Below are 24781 nucleotides of genomic sequence, written 5' to 3'. Positions count from 1 at the left end.
TAGACTGAATGTTCGCCAAAATGGCCGTGTTGTCTTTTGAGACGTCACTTAGCGTTTCATACAGCTTACAGAATGGGGCCATGGCGATGGTTATGGCTGACATGATTGTGGTCAGATCCTTTCTATTGTTGGGGGACTCTTTATGGGGCGATGGAGGAAGGTCCCGTCTTCTTCCCGTCCTCAGTGGTGTGTCTCTAATTCCCAGAGATATGGGGTTCGCCAGAGAGTGTCTACGAGTGGAATTGGTGGATCCGACGTCCTGCGTAGACGATGATCTTGAAGCTGGTAGTCTTGGTTCGAAAATGGGGTCGTCCTGGCAAAAGAATTGAGATGCAGGGACTGGATGACTGGACTTGGGCGAGGCAAGAGTTAAAACGGGCTTTGCCTGCAGGTGGGGAAGCACTTCTCTATGTGACCCTGCTATTGGTTGTAATAGCTCTAGAATGTCCGTAAAGCCCTTAAGTGACGATCTGGTGGTATTTGTTGGATCTACATTCGCGGACACCAGCCGCCCCGGGGAGGGTGGTAGTTGAGGCCTCGCCAGCAGGTCTGAAGGTCCGACCAGAGTGTCAGCAGATGGGCCGTCAGAGCCCGGGTGAAACTCGGTCTGTGCGTCCAATGCGGGACCAAGAAGTGGAGGACTTAGAGGCAGACTTTGCTCGGCTGAGAATAAATGAGGCACAGTAGGAGCTGGGCTTTTCGTGGATTTGAGCAGTGGAGAGGTCTCGTCAAAAGCTTCCAGGAGTTCCGCGTCTGATAGTTCAGAGTCAATGGGCAGTTTTCTTTTTCCTTGTGTTTTGAAAAAATTCATTAGAACATTGGACAGACGCGGGGTGGATAGAGCGAGTTTTGCGTGGCCCTTTTTCCTTTGTGTCTGCTGTGGAATGCCCCTTTTATGCTGATTGTTAGTTTTGTAAGAGCCAGACGTTGGGTTTTGATGTTTCTTTATCGGAAGCGTTTTGGCGGATGTGGCTACCGCCGCCATGGGCTTGTGTGACAGTTTGCTTTTAATCCTATACGTTGATTTTTTTGCAGGATGGTTGATGGGAAGTTTGGAGCCGGAGTTGTCCAGTGTGCCGTTGGAGAGGTCAGAGTCTAAGTCCAGACTCTCCTCATGAAAGGCACTCACAAGTAAAGGATCAGTGTCGGGGTGAGCTGACGTGACGTCGTAGGCCCCATTTACCGGAGAGCCAGTTGGGTCTGCGGGGGGCACAGTGGTCGTTGCCCTCAGAGGCGAGGTAGACCTGCAAGGGGACAGGTGTAGGGCAGGCTCTTCATCCCCCTTTGATATGGTTAGGCTCCGTGGAACAGTGGCGCCGCCCGCGCCAAGTGAGCCCGGTTGGGCTTCCTGGGCCAGGTGGACCTGGGCCGTGGTGGTCCGGGGGAGCAGGCTCTTCTGCCGGTTGCGGGGAATCTCAGCCTCAGGAGAATTGATGGTCCGCGGAGTGGAGTTCGGCACTTCTGTGCCGAGCGGGGCTGGTGCCTGTTTACCCGTGACGTCCCGGGTGCTGGGCGCTTCACAAGTGGCCGTTGGCTTTAAGATGGTAGTCGAAGAAGTCTGGCGGCAGGCGCCGGGCGCGGGGCCCGTCATCGATGTGGCCACCCTCAGACCCCCTGGCGGGGGCCCTCCGGCTCCCACACAGCCTGGGTCGCTCGCCGAAGCGGTGAGGGGGCGGCCATCATCGGTTGATGCTGATGAGCGTTGTCGTAGATCTTGGGGAAGGCCATTCGTTAAGACTGCAGGAGGCTGGGTCGAGGTAAGTTGAGTCCTTTTCATATGACTCCTTAATAATCGTTGATCAGAGTCTTCGTCCATCTTGAATAGAGGCTGCTGAAAGGGGGGGGCAGAGAAGGGAGGGGAAAGGGTGGGAAAGGGTGGGACGGGACAGGACGAAGGGCCGACACGAGGACGGGAAGGGAAGGGAAGAGGAAGGGGCAGGGAAAGACCGGGTAGGGTGGGACGGAATGGGGTGAAATAGGGTGGGGAGCGGAAGGATACGGTGGGAGTGATAACAGGCAGCTGAGATGGATTGGCCGAGTGGACCCGAGTGGGGCCCGAGGAGGATCAGGCCTCACGTTTATGACCCGCACTCGTTTCTATTTTCTGTGGCTGTCAAACACAGTTCGGTTTCTGTTGAGCACAGATCTGTTCAAAATATGTCCTGAACAGGTTAGTTCAAATCAAGTCCTGAAAAGAGGAACAGTGGAGGAACAGGAGGGCGAAGAGAGGGTGTTAAACGCCTACCTCTGTGTCCTGGCAGTTCTCGTACAGTTCTCGTACACCACTCTTAGGCGGTGAGTCAGGGAGTCACCCCCCACAGCCCCAGCTCCCGGAGCGGACTGGAGCAGACTGGAACTCTGCCCGGAACTCCGCGCGGAGCGGGCAGAGGGGGTTTTTATGGAGGTTGGGCTTGTTTTCTCCAAAAGCCCAGCCTCAGCCGAAAACAGGAAAGCAGAGGAAAGCAGAGGAGGCAGCACACACGTCCTCTCGTAGCCAGGGACTGGAGCAGACTGGAACTCTGCCCGGAACTCCGCGCGCGCTCCGCGCGGCAGAGGGGTTTTTATGGAGGTTGGGCTTGTTTTCTCCAAAAGCCCAGCCTCAGCCGAAAACAGGAAAGCAGAGGAAAGCAGAGGAGGCAGCACACACGTCCTCTCGTAGCCAGGGACTGGAGCAGACTGGAACTCTGCCCGGAACTCCCCATTTTCTTCTTTGAGGTTCTTCCAGAGCCCCAATCATACTTTTTAACGTTCTGTTGAACCGTTCCACCAGACCATTGGTCTGGGGGTGGTATGCAGAGGAGAACTTGTAGGTGACCCCACATTCTTTCCACATAGCCTGCATATACTTCAACATAAAGTTGCTGCCTCTGTCAGACACAACTTCTTTAGGGAAGCCAACCCTAGTAAAGATGCTGAGTAAAGCTTTTGCGACTGACTTGGCAGTCACAGTCTTCAATGGGATGGCCTCAGGATATCTGGTGGCATGGTCGACCAATACCAGGATAAACCTATTGCCCGCAGATGTTTGGGGGTCAAGGGGACCAACAATGTCAATTCCTACCCTCTCGAATGGTACTCCCACAACTGGGAGTGGTACCAATGGAGCTTGGATTGTTGAACCACTCTTACCAGATAATTGGCAGGAGGCACAACTCCTGCAGTGACTTTCTACTTGCACCCCCATCTTGGGCCAGTAGAAGTGCATGGATAACCTTTGCTTGGTCCTCTTAATACCAAGGTGACCAGCAAGGGGCACTTCATGCGCCAGCTGCAGGAGGAAGGGTCTTACAGCAAGGGGAACCACCAACCTCCTATGGTCTCCTTCTGTAGACTCTGTGGACTCAATGTACAGGAGTCCACCTTCCCAGTAAATCCGATGCTTCCCAGGAGGTTCACCCTCCAGCTGGGAGCAGGCCCGTCTCCTTAGGTCTCCCAGAGATGGGCACTCACGTTGGCCTTTACTGAATTCTTCCCTGCAGGACCACCTTCTACTAACAAATTGTTTAGTTCAGGATGGTCATTGGGGTCAAATACTTCAGGCATCACCACCTCCTCGTCAGGTCCGGGTGATTGACCCAACTACCTATACCGCAGTGGTAGGCGAGTTAGGGGGAATATTTTCTTTCCCTCTTTTTGGTTTCTTGACTCCTTTAGCCTTGGGTTTCCCCTTTGGCTGGGGCAAAGCATTGGTCTTGGCCAGTGCTGCCCTCGTTTGAGACCTTGTACAGGGTCTGTCAGCAATACCTCCCACAAGCCCTAAAGCTCTGAGATCATTGCCCAACAAGACCTTTCCTGGGACACTCCTCTGAATGCTCACTGGAATCCTGACTGCTGTACCATTGATAGTAAGATTTACAGGTATTACTGGGAACTTACGGAGTGGGCCGTCAGCCAACTTAGTGGGCATCAGAGTAGCTCTGGCAACTTCCTCTGAGTCTACCAAGGTAGAATCCACTACGGTTCGACTGCACCCACTATACCTAAGAGCTGGAGTATCTACGCCATTGATCAGCACACTGTCTTTAAAGTAGTGCTTGGTGTTATCTGGAATCCTAGCATAAGCCTCTGCCACTTTAGGCTCCCAGGAACCCAGGGAAACTAAAACTACCTCAGCTTCTATCCCACTGGGGAAGGAGTCTGAGGAGAAGGATGCTCTGGTAATCTCTTCTTCCATGTAGGAGGAGAAGGCCATATTAGCAGAGTGGACCCCCAACGTTTTGACCTTACATCTGGAATCCCCCTTCATGTGGTCAGTTGCTCCACAAGCAAAACAAGATCCATTGGGTCTGTTTACATAGGGAGGCTTATTATAACCAGAGTTCTGTTTTGGAGGCTGACCTCCACTACCCTGTGAGTTCTCTTGTGTTTTACCCTTATTTTTCTTTTTGTGGTCCTTTTGGGAAGAAGATTTATCAGTTTCCCCACCCTCCTTATCTTTGGACTTTTTCCCTTCCTCCTGCTTACCAGGATGAGTCTTGTCCTTATGGGACACTCAATGTGACACCCATAAATCTGCTGCAATGGCCAGCTTCTTAGGATCTATCTCCTTTGAATCTGCCAAATGCTGCTTAAGCACAGGGGAAGAAGATGCAAAAATATGTTCCAGCATGACAAGACTTGTCATACCTTCAAAGGTAGAAACTTTATAACCTTCGACCCAGCCAGTCAAGTTTTTTAAGGATTCAGTTACATAAGATACCCAAGTACCACCTTCTTTTTTCTTATACTCTCTGAATCTTTTTAAGTATTGGGCAGGAGTCTTTCCAAACTTTAAAATGAGAGTCTGCTTCAACATTGCAAAATCTGCTTTCTCAGCTTTTGACATTTCCATAATGACACTGCAGCCAGAATGTGGCAGTCTGCTAAGTAACCAGGCAATTTTATCAGCATTGTCAACTTGTTGAACTTCACATGCATACTCAAATGTATTCAGCCAGTCCATAATGTCATTATTTTCCTCATACACACTGAGCAGATCTTTTGGAAACCTTAGATGAGAGGAGGCCCCAGACCCATGTCCAGGACCCTTGGATCCGAAGCTTGGCCAGTTCCAACTGGTGATCCCTGTCTTTCTGTTTTTCTGCCTGTTCGATTTTTAGTTTGGCCATATTGAAATCAAGCTCCTTCTGCCTAAACAGCAGCTCTTGCTTCTTGAATTCAAGTATGGCCTCCCCATCAGCATGGGCAGAGGAAACCTTGGACATTTCATCCTCCCTGTCCTCATGGTTGCTTTGGACCAGTGCAGCGGCAGAACTGGCAGTTGTACCATTGAGAGCAGCCCCACCTCCTTCTGCACTGTCCTCTGAAGCTATAGCGCTAAGATGAGCTTCTTGCCACGCCATGATTCTTTGGATCATTTCCATTTTGGTGCCTTGAGAGGAGACACCTCTTTCAGCACACACCTTTTTCAATGTGTCGGATTTAGAAACATTTAAAGTTAACAAGGTACTTGTTACCATACTGGTAGATAGGACTATAGCTTTTTTTAAAGTTACACTACGACAATTCACTATGTGTCCTGGTAGGAATAACTTGAAATGCCGTTTCTCGTGCGCAACACTGGATACCTTCAGTCGTATCCCACCGCTGTACACCAATTTGTTAAGATGGATTTCTGAACTCAGACCTGGAGGGGCAGAGGTTCAGAAGGCCAGCTTAGTTTCTTGGAACAGGGTAACCTCTGGACAAGCCAGACCAATCAGGGTAGCGATGGCGGCGGTCAAGACTAAGTCTCAAGAGGGGTGAGGGTGACTGAAAGCCCGCAATGAGCACACCAAGCAAGGACACTTACAAATTACTCCAGACAGGTGTTATATTAAAAATATAGACACATTTATTGCAAGGCCTTTGTAACATCGACCATAGCAAAGAATCACAATAATACTAAAGTAAACCAACACATCACAATCAATACAATATATATACAAGACCGAGAGGTCTAAGGAGTTAGTAACACGTAATATGTAAACCACCTAGATGGGGAGGAAAACAGGCAGTGCAAGTAATCATTAGACCCAGTTCGACATCTGAAATACACCTAACTAGGAGGAAGTCCGAGCCCTACGAAGAGAGGTGCCTTATGCTCAAAAGTACCTGCACGCGCTGGTGCCAATGGACAAAAGAGGGCCTCTTCGGCGATATCAGGCAGTTCAGGAAGGTGACTAAAGTGATGCAGAACAAGTCCCCACTACTCAAGCAAGGCCTCCACTTGTGGGCAGAGGCAGGGTGAGAGTGTGGGATAGAGTCGCTATTTCGCAACAGCGGTAGAAAAGAAACGGTTTCTGCACGAGGGGCCACCAGTTGGGGTATGCACTACTCACCGGTCCCCGACGCAGGCAGACCCCGACTTCTCCAGTTCAGTTCACGTTGCTGGCAGGTTCAGCTGCGATGATCAGGACGTCTTGACACCATGGAGATTCTGCACAGCAGGATGCAGGTTCAAGGGTGTCCCAAATGCAGCGGATGTGCACAGGTTGTTACCACAGCAGGGCAACACGGCAACTGCGTTTACTCTGGTCCAAGCGCACTCGTCTCACTTCAGACCTGGGAATGCCAAGTGTACGAAATTCAGTGTGAGGGTGCCGTGGACGCAGAGCAAGCAGTAAACCAAGTTTCGAGGGCTTCCCCGAAACGGCGGTGGTGACAGAGCAAAGCATCCTGCGTAAGCTGGTCAGCCCACTGGTTGGCCCAGGGACACTTCCGAAGAGGCTTACTTTCAGGGTTTGATGAAGGTGCCGGGAGTAGTTGATCCCACTATTCCAATGGGTCGAAGCGCCTTCGCAGACCTTCTAGGATGATCAGATGCAGAGGGGTCTCGCAGGACGACAGCAGTGCAGGGTGCCAAACCTTCAGCGGGTCACCAGCGGTTCCTCGACTCAGCTTCTTGTTGCAGGATACTTGGCTCCTTATCCCTTGTTCGGTGTGAACTCAGGAGATCGACCTGGTAGTGGTGTTTCCAGCCTCCTCTTATCCAAAGTTCCCTTCGCGTCAAAACGGAGAGGGCCCAATGGGAGATCTGCTCACAAACACTCACACCATACGTGGACCTATCATGGACCACGGTGGTCCCTGACATTCCGGACACTCCAGACTCTCTGGCACCCTCGATGTGTATTGGGACCAGACATCCCAGCCCACATCCCAGAGGCACACACAAGGCATGCAGAAGCCCGCAAAAGCGTTGTGTTTCGCGGGAAAGTGCATGACCAAATAAGGACTGCCCCGGGTCGGCTCGACCTGGGGGAAGGTGAAGGGGCAAGACGGTCAGCGGACAGGACAAAGAACCTCGTGGCATGGCCATTTTGGAGCCAGGCCACTCATTTGTGCCAAACGTGGTAAGCGCGGATAACATGGCGAAAAAGGGTTCAAAACACAAGAGAAACGATAGCTGCCACCAGTCCTGTCCGTGACACACTTGCACAGTTCATAATAAGTCCAGCGAGAGTGGCTAGGGCCTTTGGAATGACTAGAGACCCAAGAGCCCGGTAAAGTAAGTTACAGTGCACTCTTGTCTCATGTTGCTGCAACATGAGGAAAGGACTAAGGGAAACAAAGTCTCCCAGTACTGACTGTTTTAAGGGCATGTCAGTTTCCCCATAAGAATTGAGCGAAAGCCCAGAGGAGTGCGGCGGAAGGCTGCGCTTCTCTGGCAAAGTCTAGATCAGGGGGTAAAACAACAGATAAAAGTTTGGGGGTTAACACATGGAGGGAGAATTACATACAATTATGAAATCTTTCCTAACAGTGCCCCTCCTGGCTTCCCCTGCATGCCCTGGGCTAGGGAAGCAAGCCACTTTGCATGGGGAGTAGCTGGCCATCTCCAGGCATGTCCTCCAGCTCACCTGATCTGTGGCGCTATTGGGGTGTTAACATTATGGTGTCCCAGCGTTGCCGAGGGACACTGAGGTGTCAGCCCAGCTGCTATCATATTGTAGCCAACTGGGATTTCCCTTGTGAGCTCACTCACCCGCTATATGCCAGGGGGTGTAATGGCTGGTGTCCGCCAGCTTTGCCCACGTGTGATGGGGCGTGGTGGCACTAAAGGGCGAGCTGCCTCTGGCACATGAACCTGTCACCTGGAGACAGCAGCCTTTGAAGCTTAGTCCTCTCTCTGCTCCCTTTGCAGCACTCATGTGTGGCCCTCAAGGGTGTGCACATCACTTACACCAGCCTGCATTTGATGCACAAGCGCCAGCTAGGTGGAGATTGGGCCTTTAGACCTGGCAATGGTGGGAGAGGGCACGGCGAGGGCACACACACCACTGCCGGAAGATTGTGCTACGAGGTCCAGCGTCCCTGAGATGGGTACTTTGCTCAGCTGTGTTCCTATTTCCTTTTCGTAGTAGGGCCGATTGCTCTTCTTCTATTGGGGGATTAGTCTGCTGCCAGCATCCTGAGGGTATTTTCTCAGGCTCACTCTCTATTCCCACAGATACATCTGCAAGACATCTCTTCGATTGCATTGGTTGCTTTTGCCCTTGTCAATCCTGCCAGTGAGTGTGTTTGATGCAAATTACAAATGTGGCACATCATTTGCTGTGTTTCTGCAAATGATCACAGGGCCGAGGCGTCTTTGTCCGTCGGCGAGGCTGGGGGCTCGGTGATCTAATCTGATCTGTGCGCTGCACAGCAGATTAGATCACCGAACCCCCAGGTTTGCTGAGGGACAAAGACACCTCAGTGACCTGGGGAGGGGGTGTGGGCGTGATTCAGCCCGATCTGCCTACATGCAACAAATGGACTGCAACTTCCTCTCGTGACCCATCGTGCGAGGTTTGTAAGCCTCGCAAGGGGGTCGCGAGAGGAGGTCATAGCTGCCTGACTTGATCATGGCAGTGGGTTCAACTCCCATCGCAGCTGCGGCCATTGTGGTATAATGTCCTACTATTGTGTGGTGGGACCGGGGTGGGGGGCCCCCTGGCTTAGCCTCACACTTTGGAGACTGCCGGGGCTTGGTCCCGGCTGGCCCCCGCCCCTTTAAAGCACTGCTTAATTGGACTTGTAAACCTGCCACTGGTGTAATAAAAATGTCAACCAGACTTGCCTTGAAACACTTGATATTTAAGCAGTATGTGTGTCCTTCACTGAAGTCATGTTGAAAACCAACATTGGCAAAGCCAACAGTTTTGGCTTGTGCATAAGTATTAGGCGTTTGCCAGGCACTGCTATTAGATGCTCCGGTACTCGCACCATTTTGCAGTTGCTACCATCAATGTCCAGTTAATACCACAAGTGCCTTTCCCATGCCTACAGAAAATCCCAAGCTCTTGGCACTGCCAGTGCTTGTTTTGCTTTGCATTCTGGTAGAACTCTCAAGTTTCACTAACCCATCCTTCAGAAGGCCAATCAATCCTGTTTTTTGTCAGGAATTCTGGGACTTGTTTTTTCCAAAAATTCAAATAAAAAAACACTTCAAACAGCCAAAATCCAAATGGGAAAAAAAACAGGACTAGATGGCATTCTCTCGCATCTTCACATGGACATTGAGAGCTCTTGAAGGAGCAGTCTGGGATTTCCTCTGTAGAGGAGCAGCTCTGTGCATCTGCAGGAGATCCTGCCCCCCACACCTCCCGTGTATTGGAGACATGAAATCGTTCCGTGCCTAACACCAGCGATAATAACAATACAGCAGCCAGTGTTTGAAAGAAGATATCCATTGAGGCAACCCTACCGGATGTACCCTCGACGTGATGATAACCTGCAGGAAGAAACACCTGAAGGAGTATGAAAAGAAGCTAACTAATGAATTGATGACGTCATAAAGAAGTGTGCACGAGATACTGGCTAAAGCTGATGTATAGATACTGAAGAAACTAATGGCGAAGTAAAGAATCGAGTGAGTTTCCCAATATAGAAAAGGAAGATTACACGTGCACGAAGTGCTGCAGAAAACCAACCGTTCAATAAATGTACAGTGGCTGAAACGCAAGATAGATTAAGTCATCGTAGAAGCAGGTGTGAGAAACCTGAGGGTATTCTCCCAGTAAGACCTCGGCAATCCCTTATTCAAGCGGCCTGTTCTATACGTCCCACTGCCATTTGCATCTCTCCTATTGTCCTGTTACGTGAATGAACTGTGAGCTTATTATTAAAATCTGGTCTTCCAGCTAGGATTGCAAACTTGGTCTTCCGGCCTAATCTCTGAGTCCGACCTGTGAATTTACTTTCCTTGCATGAATTTCGATCCTCACCCATGGCCCTGCCCCTTGCTTAGCCTTGAAGCCTAGCCCATGAGCCCACGCCTGGCTGTCAAGCCTAGCCTTTTAGCCTGGTCCCAAAGAGAAACCTTCACACCTGGCTTTTGACACTGTCCTCTGAGCCGGACCTTCACGAGTGGTCTTTGATTATGACCTTGGAGTTTGGCCCACGAGTGGGGCTTGCACCCTGCTATTCAGGCCTGTCTTTAAGCCTGACATTTGAGGTACCAGTCCTGCCTTCTAAGTATGGTCTTTGAACCTGCCCTTTAAGGCTGACTTGTGAGTTTGGTGTCTGAGCCCAGCCTCTGGGTTTGACCTTCGAGAATGATCTCTGAGCCTGGCCTTTGAGATTCGCTTTTGGGCTTGACCTCCGAGGCTATCCTCCCAGCTGGGGTTTCGAGCATGGCACCCTAATCTTGCTAGTCCTTTGAGGCTGACCTTTGGGCCTGGTCTCTGTGTCTATCTCCTGCGCCTGGTCTTTAAACAAACCCCGTAAGCCTGACTTTTGAGTCTGGTCTGTGTGCCCACGCCCAGGTTGTGGTCTTTGCGCTTGACGCTTGAACATGAACCATGGGCCTGGCCTTTGGGCTAATCCTTCAATCCTGTCTTCAGATTTGGGCATCTGAGGGAGTGCTCTATGCCTGACCTTTGAACCTAACCTCTGAGCATGCTCGTTGACCATGACCTCCGAGGCCCGCCTCCAAACATGGTGTTCGAGGCTGGCAGCTTAAGATGGTTTTGGGACTCGTTTTGCCTTGGAGACTGGCCTTTGAACCTTGACTCCGAGCTCGCCCTTTGCAGCTGGCTTTTGAACCTGGTATTAGGAGCACGAGCTTATCCCTCACAGCTGCATCATTGATTGGGGGGTGGAGAGATGGAATCGCGCGGATCATAAATCAAAAAATGCAATCAACTTGGTATAAAAATTCATTGCAACTCTTAAGAAAAATGCCTGCACGGCAATGCTTCCGCTGCTGGCAGGTCCCCCGAGCTGCTGACGTTAATGGGCAGATTTAATGCTGTCTGTGGTAAGTGGCAGCGAGGGCTCGATGCAGAGCTCCTTACTCACAGTGACAGGCACGAGGCCTGCCAGACTCCAGGAGAGAATCTCCCAGAACGCTCTGCGGCAGCGCCGGAAGCCTCGCCTCCACCCTGGAGCAGTGCGTGCCACCCCACTGTGTGTGATGCAGGGTGTACTCAACCGATGCGGACGCGCTGCTCGTGGCCCCCTGGCACTTCAGCACAAGCAACAACCTGGTCCCTATTTTATTTTTTAAATCTATGCTTTTGTGGGTTATAAACTTTAAATAAGATGTTGCGTACATGAAAATGAAGAGAAATGATAAAAAAAAGCCATCAGAAGTCCTGTTTAAAAGAGTGCTTTTTTTTTTAAATGGGTGATTTTGACGTTTTGTAGAAAACAACTACTCAGCTTTGGCAACTACTGAGTATTCCCTTAACACAAGACCAATAATGCCTAAAGAAAGAGCGGCTTACATTGTTTGCTGGATAAAGAGAATATGTGATTCTTGACACACTTGACAACCTTCCGTTCATTCGATCATGAGAGCTGCGCCGTGACGGCACGCCTTTCACTGGAATCTTCCTCCATGGTGACGGCATGCCTTTCACTGGAATCTTCCTCCATGGTGACGGCATGCCTTTCACTGGAATCTTCCTCCATGGTGACGGCACGCCTTTCACTGGAATCTTCCTCCATGGTGACGGCATGCCTTTCACTGGAATCTTCCTCCATGGTGACGGCATGCCTTTCACTGGAATCTTCCTCCATGGTGACGGCATGCCTTTCACTGGAATCTTCCTTCATGGTGACGGCATGCCTTTCACTGGAATCTTCCTCCATGGTGACGGCATGCCTTTCACTGGAATCTTCCTCCATGGTGACGGCATGCCTTTCACGGGAATCTTCCTCCATGGTGACGGCATGCCTTTCACTGGAATCTTCCTTCATGGTGATGGCATGCCTTTCGACGGCACGCCTTTCACAGGAATCTTCCTCCATGGTGACGGCATGCCTTTCACTGGAATCTTCCTTCATGGTGATGGCATGCCTTTCACTGGAATCTTCCTCCATGGTGACGGCATGCCTTTCACTGGAATCTTCCTTCATGGTGACGGCATGCCTTTCACTGGAATCTTCCTTCATGGTGACGGCATGCCTTTCACTGGAATCTTCCTCCATGGTGACGGCATGCCTTTCACTGGAATCTTCCTTCATGGTGACGGCATGCCTTTCACTGGAATCTTCCTCCATGGTGACGGCATGCCTTTCACTGGAATCTTCCTCCATGGTGACGGCATGCCTTTCACTGGAATCTTCCTCCATGGTGACGGCATGCCTTTCACTGGAATCTTCCTCCATGGTGACGGCATGCCTTTCACGGGAATCTTCCTCCATGGTGACGGCACGCCTTTCACTGGAATCTTCCTCCATGGTGACGGCACGCCTTTCACGGGAATCTTCCTCCATGGTGACGGCACGCCTTTCACGGGAATCTTCCTCCATGGTGACGGCACGCCTTTCACGGGAATCTTCCTCCATGGTGACGGCATGCCTTTCACAGGAATCTTCCTCCATGGTGACGGCATGCCTTTCACTGGAATCTTCCTCCATGGTGACGGCATGCCTTTCACTGGAATCTTCCTCCATGGTGACGGCATGCCTTTCACTGGAATCTTCCTTCATGGTGATGGCATGCCTTTCACTGGAATCTTCCTTCCTGGTGATGGCATGCCTTTCACAGGAATCTTCCTCCCTGGTGACGGCATGCCTTTCACTGGAATCTTCCTTCATGGTGATGGCATGCCTTTCACTGGAATCTTCCTTCATGGTGATGGCATGCCTTTCACTGGAATCTTCCTTCATGGTGATGGCATGCCTTTCACTGGAATCTTCCTTCATGGTGACGGCATGCCTTTCACTGGAATCTTCCTCCATGGTGACGGCATGCCTTTCACTGGAATCTTCCTCCATGGTGACGGCACGCCTTTCACTGGAATCTTCCTCCATGGTGACGGCACGCCTTTCACTGGAATCTTCCTCCACGGTGACGGCATGCCTTTCACGGGAATCTTCCTCCACGGTGACGGCATGCCTTTCACTGGAATCTTCCTCCATGGTGACGGCACGCCTTTCACTGGAATCTTCCTTCATGGTGACGGCACGCCTTTCACTGGAATCTTCCTTCATGGTGATGGCATGCCTTTCACTGGAATCTTCCTTCATGGTGATGGCATGCCTTTCACTGGAATCTTCCTCCATGGTGACGGCATGCCTTTCACTGGAATCTTCCTCCATGGTGAAGGCATGCCTTTCACGGGAATCTTCCTCCATGGTGACGGCATGCCTTTCACGGGAATCTTCCTCCATGGTGACGGCATGCCTTTCACGGGAATCTTCCTCCATGGTGACGGCACGCCTTTCACTGGAATCTTCCTTCATGGTGACGGCACGCCTTTCACTGGAATCTTCCTTCATGGTGACGGCACGCCTTTCACTGGAATCTTCCTTCATGGTGATGGCACGCCTTTCACTGGAATCTTCCTCCATGGTGACGGCATGCCTTTCACTGGAATCTTCCTCCATGGTGACGGCACGCCTTTCACTGGAATCTTCCTCCATGGTGACGGCACGCCTTTCACTGGAATCTTCCTTCATGGTGACGGCACGCCTTTCACTGGAATCTTCCTTCATGGTGATGGCACGCCTTTCACTGGAATCTTCCTCCATGGTGACGGCACGCCTTTCACTGGAATCTTCCTCCATGGTGACGGCATGCCTTTCACGGGAATCTTCCTCCATGGTGACGGCATGCCTTTCACGGGAATCTTCCTCCATGGTGACGGCATGCCTTTCACGGGAATCTTCCTCCATGGTGACGGCACGCCTTTCACTGGAATCTTCCTCCATGGTGACGGCACGCCTTTCACTGGAATCTTCCTTCATGGTGACGGCACGCCTTTCACTGGAATCTTCCTTCATGGTGACGGCACGCCTTTCACTGGAATCTTCCTTCATGGTGATGGCACGCCTTTCACTGGAATCTTCCTCCATGGTGACGGCATGCCTTTCACTGGAATCTTCCTCCATGGTGACGGCATGCCTTTCACGGGAATCTTCCTCCATGGTGACGGCATGCCTTTCACTGGAATCTTCCTCCATGGTGACGGCATGCCTTTCACTGGAATCTTCCTTCATGGTGAATGCATGCCTTTCACTGGAATCTTCCTCCATGGTGACGGCATGCCTTTCACTGGAATCTTCCTCCATGGTGACGGCACGCCTTTCACTGGAATCTTCCTTCATGGTGACGGCACGCCTTTCACTGGAATCTTCCTTCATGGTGACGGCACGCCTTTCACTGGAATCTTCCTTCATGGTGATGGCATGCCTTTCACTGGAATCTTCCTCCATGGTGACGGCATGCCTTTCACGGGAATCTTCCTCCATGGTGACGGCATGCCTTTCACGGGAATCTTCCTCCATGGTGACGGCATGCCTTTCACTGGAATCTTCCTCCACGGTGACGGCATGCCTTTCACTGGAATCTTCCTCCACGGTGACGGCATGCCTTTCACTGGAATCTTCCTCCACGGTGACGGCACGCCTTTCACTGGAATCTTCCTTCACGGTGATGGCACGCCTTTCACTGGAATCTTCCTCCATGGTGACGGCATGCCTTTCACTGGAATCTTCCTCCATGGTGACGGCATGCCTTTCACGGGAATCTTCCTCCATGGTGACGGCATGCCTTTCACGGGAATCTTCCTCCATGGTGACGGCACGCCTTTCAGTGGAATCTTCCTCCATGGTGACGGCACGCCTTTCACTGGAATCTTCCTTCATGGTGACGGCACGCCTTTCACTGGAATCTTCCTTCATGGTGATGGCACGCCTTTCACTGGAATCTTCCTCCATGGTGACGGCACGCCTTTCACTGGAATCTTCCTCCATGGTGACGGCACGCCTTTCACTGGAATCTTCCTCCATGGTGACGGCACGCCTTTCACTGGAATCTTCCTCCATGGTGACGGCACGCCTTTCACTGGAATCTTCCTTCATGGTGACGGCACGCCTTTCACTGGAATCTTCCTTCATGGTGACGGCACGCCTTTCACTGGAATCTTCCTCCATGGTGACGGCACGCCTTTCACTGGAATCTTCCTCCATGGTGACGGCACGCCTTTCACGGGAATCTTCCTCCATGGTGACGGCACGCCTTTCACGGGAATCTTCCTCCATGGTGACGGCACGCCTTTCACTGGAATCTTCCTCCATGGTGACGGCACGCCTTTCACTGGAATCTTCCTTCATGGTGACGGCACGCCTTTCATTGGAATCTTCCTTCATGGTGACGGCACGCCTTTCACTGGAATCTTCCTCCATGGTGACGGCACGCCTTTCACTGGAATCTTCCTCCATGGTGACGGCACGCCTTTCACGGGAATCTTCCTCCATGGTGACGGCACGCCTTTCACTGGAATCTTCCTCCATGGTGACGGCACGCCTTTCACTGGAATCTTCCTCCATGGTGACGGCATGCCTTTCACTGGAATCTTCCTCCATGGTGACTGCACGCCTTTCACTGGAATCTTCCTCCATGGTGACGGCACGCCTTTCACTGGAATCTTCCTCCATGGTGACGGCACGCCTTTCACGGGAATCTTCCTCCATGGTGACGGCACGCCTTTCACTGGAATCTTCCTCCATGGTGACGGCACGCCTTTCACTGGAATCTTCCTCCATGGTGACGGCACGCCTTTCACTGGAATCTTCCTTCATGGTGACGGCACGCCTTTCACTGGAATCTTCCTCCATGGTGACGGCACGCCTTTCACGGGAATCTTCCTCCATGGTGACGGCACGCCTTTCACTGGAATCTTCCTTCATGGTGACGGCATGCCTTTCACTGGAATCTTCCTTCATGGTGATGGCATGCCTTTCGACGGCACGCCTTTCACAGGAATCTTCCTCCATGGTGACGGCACGCCTTTCACTGGAATCTTCCTTCATGGTGACGGCATGCCTTTCACTGGAATCTTCCTTCATGGTGATGGCATGCCTTTCACTGGAATCTTCCTCCATGGTGACGGCATGCCTTTCACTGGAATCTTCCTTCATGGTGACGGCATGCCTTTCACTGGAATCTTCCTTCATGGTGACGGCATGCCTTTCACTGGAATCTTCCTCCATGGTGACGGCATGCCTTTCACTGGAATCTTCCTTCATGGTGACGGCATGCCTTTCACTGGAATCTTCCTCCATGGTGACGGCATGCCTTTCACTGGAATCTTCCTCCATGGTGACGGCATGCCTTTCACTGGAATCTTCCTCCATGGTGACGGCATGCCTTTCACTGGAATCTTCCTCCATGGTGACGGCACGCCTTTCACAGGAATCTTCCTCCATGGTGACGGCACGCCTTTCACTGGAATCTTCCTCCATGGTGACGGCACGCCTTTCACTGGAATCTTCCTCCATGGTGACGGCATGCCTTTCACTGGAATCTTCCTCCACGGTGACGGCACGCCTTTCACAGGAATCTTCCTCCACGGTGACGGCATGCCTTTCACTGGAATCTTCCTCCACGGTGACGGCACGCCTTTCACTGGAATCTTCCTCCACGGTGACGGCACGCCTTTCACTGGAATCTTCCTCCATGGTGACGGCACGCCTTTCACAGGAATCTTCCTCCATGGTGACGCACGCCTTTCACTGGAATCTTCCTCCACGGTGACGGCATGCCTTTCACTGGAATCTTCCTCCACGGTGATGGCATGCCTTTCACTGGAATCTTCCTCCATAGTGATGGCACGCCTTTCACTGGAATCTTCCTCCACAGTGATAGCACACCCTTCATGGGAATCTTCCTCCATGGTGACGGCAGGCCTTTCACAGGAATCTTCCTCCATGGTGACGGCATGCCTTTCACTGGAATCTTCCTCCACGGTGACGGCATGCCTTTCACGGGAATCTTCCTCCATGGTGACGGCACGCCTTTCACAGGAATCTTCCTCCATGGTGACGGCACGCCTTTCACTGGAATCTTCCTCCATGGTGACGGCACGCCTTTCACTGGAATCTTCCTCCATGGTGACGGCATGCCTTTCACTGGAATCTTCCTCCACGGTGACGGCACGCCTTTCACAGGAATCTTCCTCCACGGTGACGGCATGCCTTTCACTGGAATCTTCCTCCACGGTGACGGCACGCCTTTCACTGGAATCTTCCTCCACGGTGACGGCACGCCTTTCACTGGAATCTTCCTCCACGGTGACGGCACGCCTTTCACTGGAATCTTCCTCCATGGTGACGGCATGCCTTTCACTGGAATCTTCCTCCATGGTGACGCACGCCTTTCACTGGAATCTTCCTCCATGGTGACGGCATGCCTTTCACTGGAATCTTCCTCCATGGTGACGCACGCCTTTCACTGGAATCTTCCTCCATGGTGACGGCATGCCTTTCACTGGAATCTTCCTCCATGGTGACGCACGCCTTTCACTGGAATCTTCCTCCATGGTGACGGCATGCCTTTCACTGGAATCTTCCTCCATGGTGACGCACGCCTTTCACTGGAATCTTCCTCCATGGTGACGGCACGCCTTTCACTGGAATCTTCCTCCATGGTGACGCACCCTTTCACTGGAATCTTCCTCCACGGTGACGGCATGCCTTTCACTGGAATCTTCCTCCATGGTGACGGCATGCCTTTCACTGGAATCTTCCTCCATGGTGACGGCATGCCTTTCACTGGAATCTTCCTCCACAGTGACGGCACGCCTTTCACAGGAATCTTCCTCCATGGTGACGGCATGCCTTTCACTGGAATCTTCCTCCACGGTGACGGCACGCCTTTCACTGGAATCTTCCTCCATGGTGACGGCATGCCTTTCACGGGAATCCTCCTCCATGGTGACGGCATACCTTTCACTGGAATCTTCCTCCATGGCGACGGCATGCCTTTCACGGGAATCTTCCTCTATGGTGACGGCATGCCTTTCACGGGAATCTTCCTCCATGGTGACGGCATGCCTTTCACTGGAATCTTCCTCCACGGTGACGGCAGGCCTTTCACTGGAATCTTCCTCCACGGTGACGGCACGCCTTTCACTGGAATCTTCCTCCACGGTGACGGCAGGCCTTTCACTGGAATCTTCCTCCACGGTGACGGCACGCCTTTCACTGGAATCTTCCTCCACGGTGACGGCACGCCTTTCACTGGAATCTTCCTCCACGGTGACGGCAGGCCTTTCACTGGAATCTTCCTCCACGGTGACGGCACGCCTTTCACTGGAATCTTCCTCCACGGTGACGGCAGGCCTTTCACTGGTATCTTCCTCCACGGTGACGGCACGCCCTTCACGGGAATCTTCCTCCACGGTGACGGCATGCCTTTCACTGGAATCTTCCTCCACGGTGATGGCATGCCTTTCACTGGAATCTTCCTCCATAGTGATGGCACGCCTTTCACTGGAATCTTCCTCCACAGTGATAGCACACCCTTCATGGGAATCTTCCTCCATGGTGACGGCAGGCCTTTCACAGGAATCTTCCTCCATGGTGACGGCATGCCTTTCACTGGAATCTTCCTCCACGGTGACGGCATGCCTTTCACGGGAATCTTCCTCCATGGTGACGGCATGCCTTTCACTGGAATCTTCCTCCATGGTGACGGCACGCCTTTCACGGGAATCTTCCTCCATGGTGACGGCATGCCTTTCACTGGAATCTTCCTCCACGGTGACGGCAGGCCTTTCACTGGAATCTTCCTCCACGGTGACGGCATGCCTTTCACGGGAATCTTCCTCCACGGTGACGGCATGCCTTTCACTGGAATCTTCCTCCACGGTGACGGCATGCCTTTCACGGGAATCTTCCTCCACGGTGACGGCATGCCTTTCACGGGAATCTTCCTCCACGGTGACGGCATGCCTTTCACGGGAATCTTCCTCCACGGTGACGGCATGCCTTTCACTGGAATCTTCCTCCACGGTGACGGCATGCCTTTCACTGGAATCTTCCTCCACGGTGACGGCATGCCTTTCACTGGAATCTTCCTCCACGGTGACGGCATGCCTTTCACGGGAATCTTCCTCCACGGTGACGGCATGCCTTTCACGGGAATCTTCCTCCACGGTGACGGCATGCCTTTCACTGGAATCTTCCTCCACGGTGACGGCATGCCTTTCACGGGAATCTTCCTCCACGGTGACGGCAGGCCTTTCACGGGAATCTTCCTCCACGGTGACGGCATGCCTTTCACTGGAATCTTCCTCCACGGTGACGGCATGCCTTTCACGGGAATCTTCCTCCACGGTGACGGCATGCCTTTCACGGGAATCTTCCTCCACGGTGACGGCATGCCTTTCACGGGAATCTTCCTCCACGGTGACGGCATGCCTTTCACTGGAATCTTCCTCCACGGTGACGGCATGCCTTTCACGGGAATCTTCCTCCACGGTGACGGCATGCCTTTCACGGGAATCTTCCTCCACGGTGACGGCATGCCTTTCACGGGAATCTTCCTCCACGGTGACGGCATGCCTTTCACTGGAATCTTCCTCCACGGTGACGGCATGCCTTTCACTGGAATCTTCCTCCACGGTGACGGCATGCCTTTCACGGGAATCTTCCTCCACAGTGACGGCATGCCTTTCACGGGAATCTTCCTCCATGGTGACGGCATGCCTTTCACTGGAGTCTTCCTCCACGGTGACGGCATGCCTTTCACGGGAATCTTCCTCCATGGTGACGGCATGCCTTTCACGGGAATCTAACTCCATGGTGACGGCATGCGTGACGGCATGCCTTTCACGGGAATCTTCCTCCATGGTGACGGCATGCCTTTCACGGGAATCTTCCTCCACGGTGACGGCATGCCTTTCACTGGAATCTTCCTCCACGGTGACGGCATGCCTTTCACTGGAATCTTCCTCCACGGTGACGGCAGGCCTTTCACGGGAATCTTCCTCCATGGTGACGGCATGCCTTTCACTGGAATCTTCCTCCATGGTGACGGCAGGCCTTTCACTGGAATCTTCCTCCATGGTGACGGCATGCATTTCACTGGAATCTTCCTCCACGGTGACGGCAGGCCTTTCACTGGAATCTTCCTCCATGGTGACGGCATGCCTTTCACTGGAATCTTCCTCCATGGTGACAGCATGCCTTTCACTGGAATCTTCCTCCATGGTGACGGCATGCCTTTCACGGGAATCTTCCTCCATGGTGACGGCACGCCTTTCACTGGAATCTTCCTCCACGGTGACGGCAGGCCTTTCACTGGTATCTTCCTCCACGGTGACGGCACGCCTTTCACTGGAATCTTCCTCCACTGTGACGGCACGCCCTTCACGGGAATCTTCCTCCACGGTGACGGCATGCCTTTCACTGGAATCTTCCTCCACGGTGATGGCATGCCTTTCACTGGAATCTTCCTCCACAGTGATGGCACGCCTTTCACTGGAATCTTCCTCCACGGTGATAGCACACCCTTCATGGGAATCTTCCTCCATGGTGACGGCAGGCCTTTCACAGGAATCTTCCTCCACGGTGACGGCATGCCTTTCACTGGAATCTTCCTCCACGGTGATGGCAGGCCTTTCACTGGAATCTTCCTCCACGGTGATGGCACGCCTTTCACGGGAATCTTCCTCCATGGTGACGGCATGCCTTTCACTGGAATCTTCCTCCACGGTGACGGCAGGCCTTTCACTGGAATCTTCCTCCACGGTGACGGCATGCCTTTCACTGGAATCTTCCTCCACGGTGACGGCATGCCTTTCACTGGAATCTTCCTCCATGGTGACGGCATGCCTTTCACGGGAATCTTCCTCCATGGTGACGGCATGCCTTTCACTGGAATCTTCCTCCATGGTGACGGCATGCCTTTCACTGGAATCTTCCTCCATGGTGACGGCATGCCTTTCACGGGAATCTTCCTCCATGGTGACGGCATGCCTTTCACGGGAATCTTCCTCCATGGTGACGGCATGCCTTTCACTGGAATCTTCCTCCATGGTGACGGCATGCCTTTCACTGGAATCTTCCTTCATGGTGACGGCATGCTTTTCACGGGAATCTTCCTCCATGGTGACGGCATGCCTTTCACTGGAATCTTCCTCCATGGTGACGGCATGCCTTTCACGGGAATCTTCCTCCATGGTGACGGCATGCCTTTCACGGGAATCTTCCTCCATGGTGACGGCATGCCTTTCACGGGAATCTTCCTCCATGGTGACGGCATGCCTTTCACGGGAATCTTCCTCCATGGTGACGGCAGGCCTTTCACGGGAATCTTCCTCCACGGTGACGGCAGGCCTTTCACTGGAATCTTCCTCGACGGTGACGGCAGGCCTTTCACTGGAATCTTCCTCCACGGTGACGGCAGGCCTTTCACGGGAATTTTCCTCCACGGTGACGGCATGCCTTTCACTGGAATCTTCCTCCACGGTGACGGCATGCCTTTCACGGGAATCTTCCTCCACGGTGACGGCATGCCTTTCACTGGAATCTTCCTCCACGGTGACGGCATGCCTTTCACGGGAATCTTCCTCCACGGTGACGGCATGCCTTTCACTGGAATCTTCCTCCACGGTGACGGCATGCCTTTCACGGGAATCTTCCTCCACGGTGACGGCATGCCTTTCACGGGAATCTTCCTCCACGGTGACGGCATGCCTTTCACTGGAATCTTCCTCCATGGTGAAGGCATGCCTTTCACTGGAATCTTCCTCCACGGTGACGGCATGCCTTTCACTGGAATCTTCCTCCATGGTGACGGCATGCCTTTCACTGGAATCTTCCTCCATGGTGACGGCATGCCTTTCACTGGAATCTTCCTCCATGGTGACGGCATGCCTTTCACTGGAATCTTCCTCCACGGTGACGGCAGGCCTTTCACTGGAATCTTCCTCCACGGTGACGGCAGGCCTTTCACTGGAATCTTCCTCCACGGTGGCGGCACGCCTTTCACTGGAATCTTCCTCCACGGTGACGGCAGGCCTTTCACTGGTATCTTCCTCCACGGTGACGGCACGCCTTTCACGGGAATCTTCCTCCACGGTGACGGCACGCCTTTCACTGGAATCTTCCTCCACGGTGATGGCACGCCTTTCACTGGAATCTTCCTCCATAGTGATGGCACGCCTTTCACTGGAATCTTCCTCCACAGTGATAGCACACCCTTCATGGGAATCTTCCTCCATGGTGACGGCAGGCCTTTCACAGGAATCTTCCTCCACGGTGACGGCATGCCTTTCACTGGAATCTTCCTCCACGGTGATGGCAGACCTTTCACTGGAATCTTCCTCCACAGTGATGGCACGCCTTTCACTGGAATCTTCCTCCACAGTGATAGCACATCCTTCACGGGAATCTTCCTCCATGGTGACGGCATGCCTTTCACGGGAATCTTCCTCCACGGTGACGGCATGCCTTTCACTGGAATCTTCCTCCATGGTGACGGCATGCCTTTCACGGGAATCTTCCTCCATGGTGACGGCATGCCTTTCACTGGAATCTTCCTCCACGGTGACGGCATGCCTTTCACTGGAATCTTCCTCCACGGTGACGGCAGGCCTTTCACTGGAATCTTCCTCCACGGTGACGGCACGCCTTTCACTGGAATCTTCCTCCACGGTGACGGCACGCCTTTCACTGGAATCTTCCTCCACGGTGACGGCAGGCCTTTCACTGGAATCTTCCTCCACAGTGACGGCACGCCTTTCACTGGAATCTTCCTCCACGGTGACGGCAGGCCTTTCACTGGTATCTTCCTCCACGGTGACGGCACGCCTTTCACTGGAATCTTCCTCCACGGTGACGGCACGCCCTTCACGGGAATCTTCCTCCACGGTGACGGCATGCCTTTCACTGGAATCTTCCTCCACGGTGATGGCATGCCTTTCACTGGAATCTTCCTCCACAGTGATGGCACGCCTTTCACTGGAATCTTCCTCCACAGTGATAGCACACCCTTCATGGGAATCTTCCTCCATGGTGACGGCAGGCCTTTCACAGGAATCTTCCTCCACGGTGACGGCATGCCTTTCACTGGAATCTTCCTCCACGGTGATGGCAGACCTTTCACTGGAATCTTCCTCCACAGTGATGGCACGCCTTTCACTGGAATCTTCCTCCACAGTGATAGCACACCCTTCATGGGAATCTTCCTCCATGGTGACGGCAGGCCTTTCACAGGAATCTTCCTCCATGGTGTGACAGGTTAAGTGCCTGGCTTCCCTTCTCTCCCCCCTCTGTCGAGCTCTCCTCACCTGAACTGCCGGAATTGCTGTTGGGGTCCTGCAGATGCCTTCGAGTCAGGTAATCTCTCTCCTTTTTCCGATGAGCTTGCTTGTCACTGAGGGAGGCCACCGTGACCGCTGAGGCAAACAGCTGTCCGAGGGCCCCCCTTCTGGAATCAAGCCGGAATGAGGGAAAAAAACCCAAATGGGGGAAAACCCTTGTCTCCTATGGTCCGCAGCAAGGAATGTGTGTCCCAACAGAGAAATGGGATTCCAGGTGAGCCGGAGGAAGATCTTGCACAGGATCCGTCTGGTAGCTCTGTAACCAATACTGCTGGGAAGCAGGAGAGTTCTGCAGCGTAGGAGTGGAGAGCCAAAGGGCCGGACACCCCGGAAAACACCCACCAGCCAAGGCAACCAGAGGGTGGAAGGCCAGCGGTCAGATAAGCAGCAGAAAGAGGTTCCCGCAAAGATACGGGGAGAGAAGAGGTAAATGAAGAAAAAAGGGGCGGCGCCTATCTGCGAGGACGGGGCCGCAACAGCAGAGACCAGGAACCGCCGAAAGGCAGCGAGCATAGAAAACTGGAGGAGAGAGCAAGGTAAGTGACAGGGAATTCCTCTAAGAGCGAGAGCGAGAGTAAACAAGGACAACGAGAGACAGGAGCGAAGGAACCCGGAAGAACGAGAGCTTCCGTGGTAGTTGCAACGCAGGGACCGCTGGGTAGGGAGGAAAGATATACTCCCAGTGGCCCCGCGTTACCAGGGAGGATCAAAGCATGGACACAAAGAAGGGACTAGAACCTCCTACCTCTATGTCCCAAACTCCAACGCGGAACAATCCGCCAGTCGGGACGCCTGCGGATGACACACGGTGACAGCACGCCTTTCACGGGAATCTTCCTCCATGGTGATGGCACGCCTTTCACAGTAATCTTCCTCCACGGTGACGACACGCCCTTCACAGGAATTTTCGTCCATGGTGATGGCACGCCTTTCACGGAATCTTCCTCCACGGTGACAGCAGGCCCTTCATGGGAATCTTCCTCCATGGTGATGCACGCCCTTCACGGGAATCTTCCTCCACGGTGATGGCAGGCCTTTCACGGGAATCTTCCTCCACGGTGATGGCACGCCCTTCATAGGAATCTTCCTCCATGGTGATGGCACGCCCTTCATAGGAATCTTCATCCATGGTGACAGCGCGCCCTACATAGGAATCTTCCTCCAAGGTGACAGCATGCCTTTCCCAGAAATCTTCCGCCACAGTGACGGCACGCCTTTCACAGGAATCTTCCTCCATGGTGATGGCACGCCCT

General features: G+C 52.9%; 1 protein-coding gene across 1 annotated transcript; it reads right to left on the bottom strand.

Moving 5' to 3' along the window:
- Positions 1-2171: 2171 nt before the first annotated feature.
- LOC138522125 (biorientation of chromosomes in cell division protein 1-like 1) lies at positions 2172-23435 on the bottom strand. Its single transcript, XM_069635381.1, has 12 exons — positions 22052-23435; positions 21224-21949; positions 20432-20977; positions 17936-20365; positions 16539-17551; positions 15804-16260; positions 15228-15737; positions 14753-15161; positions 14357-14644; positions 13198-13996; positions 12600-13041; positions 2172-2188 (listed from the first exon to the last, which is right to left on the bottom strand). Exons 1-12 carry the CDS (start codon positions 23433-23435, stop codon positions 2172-2174), a joined length of 9021 nt encoding a protein of 3006 aa, XP_069491482.1.
- Between the last annotated feature and the right edge of the window lie 1346 nt (positions 23436-24781).

Source organism: Ambystoma mexicanum, chromosome 13 (assembly GCF_040938575.1).
Source record: "Ambystoma mexicanum isolate Mex_15411 chromosome 13, UKY_AmexF1_1, whole genome shotgun sequence".
In the NCBI taxonomy this organism is placed as follows: domain Eukaryota; kingdom Metazoa; phylum Chordata; class Amphibia; order Caudata; family Ambystomatidae; genus Ambystoma; species Ambystoma mexicanum.
Note: the sequence above shows the minus strand (reverse complement) of the source record. Positions and strands in the feature narration are given on the sequence as shown.

Bases quoted from the DNA above. Each gene is read 5' to 3' on its own strand.
- LOC138522125 (XM_069635381.1), bottom strand. From the start codon at position 23,435: ATGGAGGAAGATTCCTGTGAAAGGCCTGCCGTCACCATGGAGGAAGAT. The intron at 17,552-17,935 runs GTGAAAGGCATG...CCATGGAGGAAG, and splicing joins CACCATGGAGGAAGATTCCA to ATTCCAGTGAAAGGCATGCC. The intron at 15,738-15,803 runs GTGAAAGGCGTG...CCATGGAGGAAG, and splicing joins CACCATGGAGGAAGATTCCA to ATTCCAGTGAAAGGCGTGCC.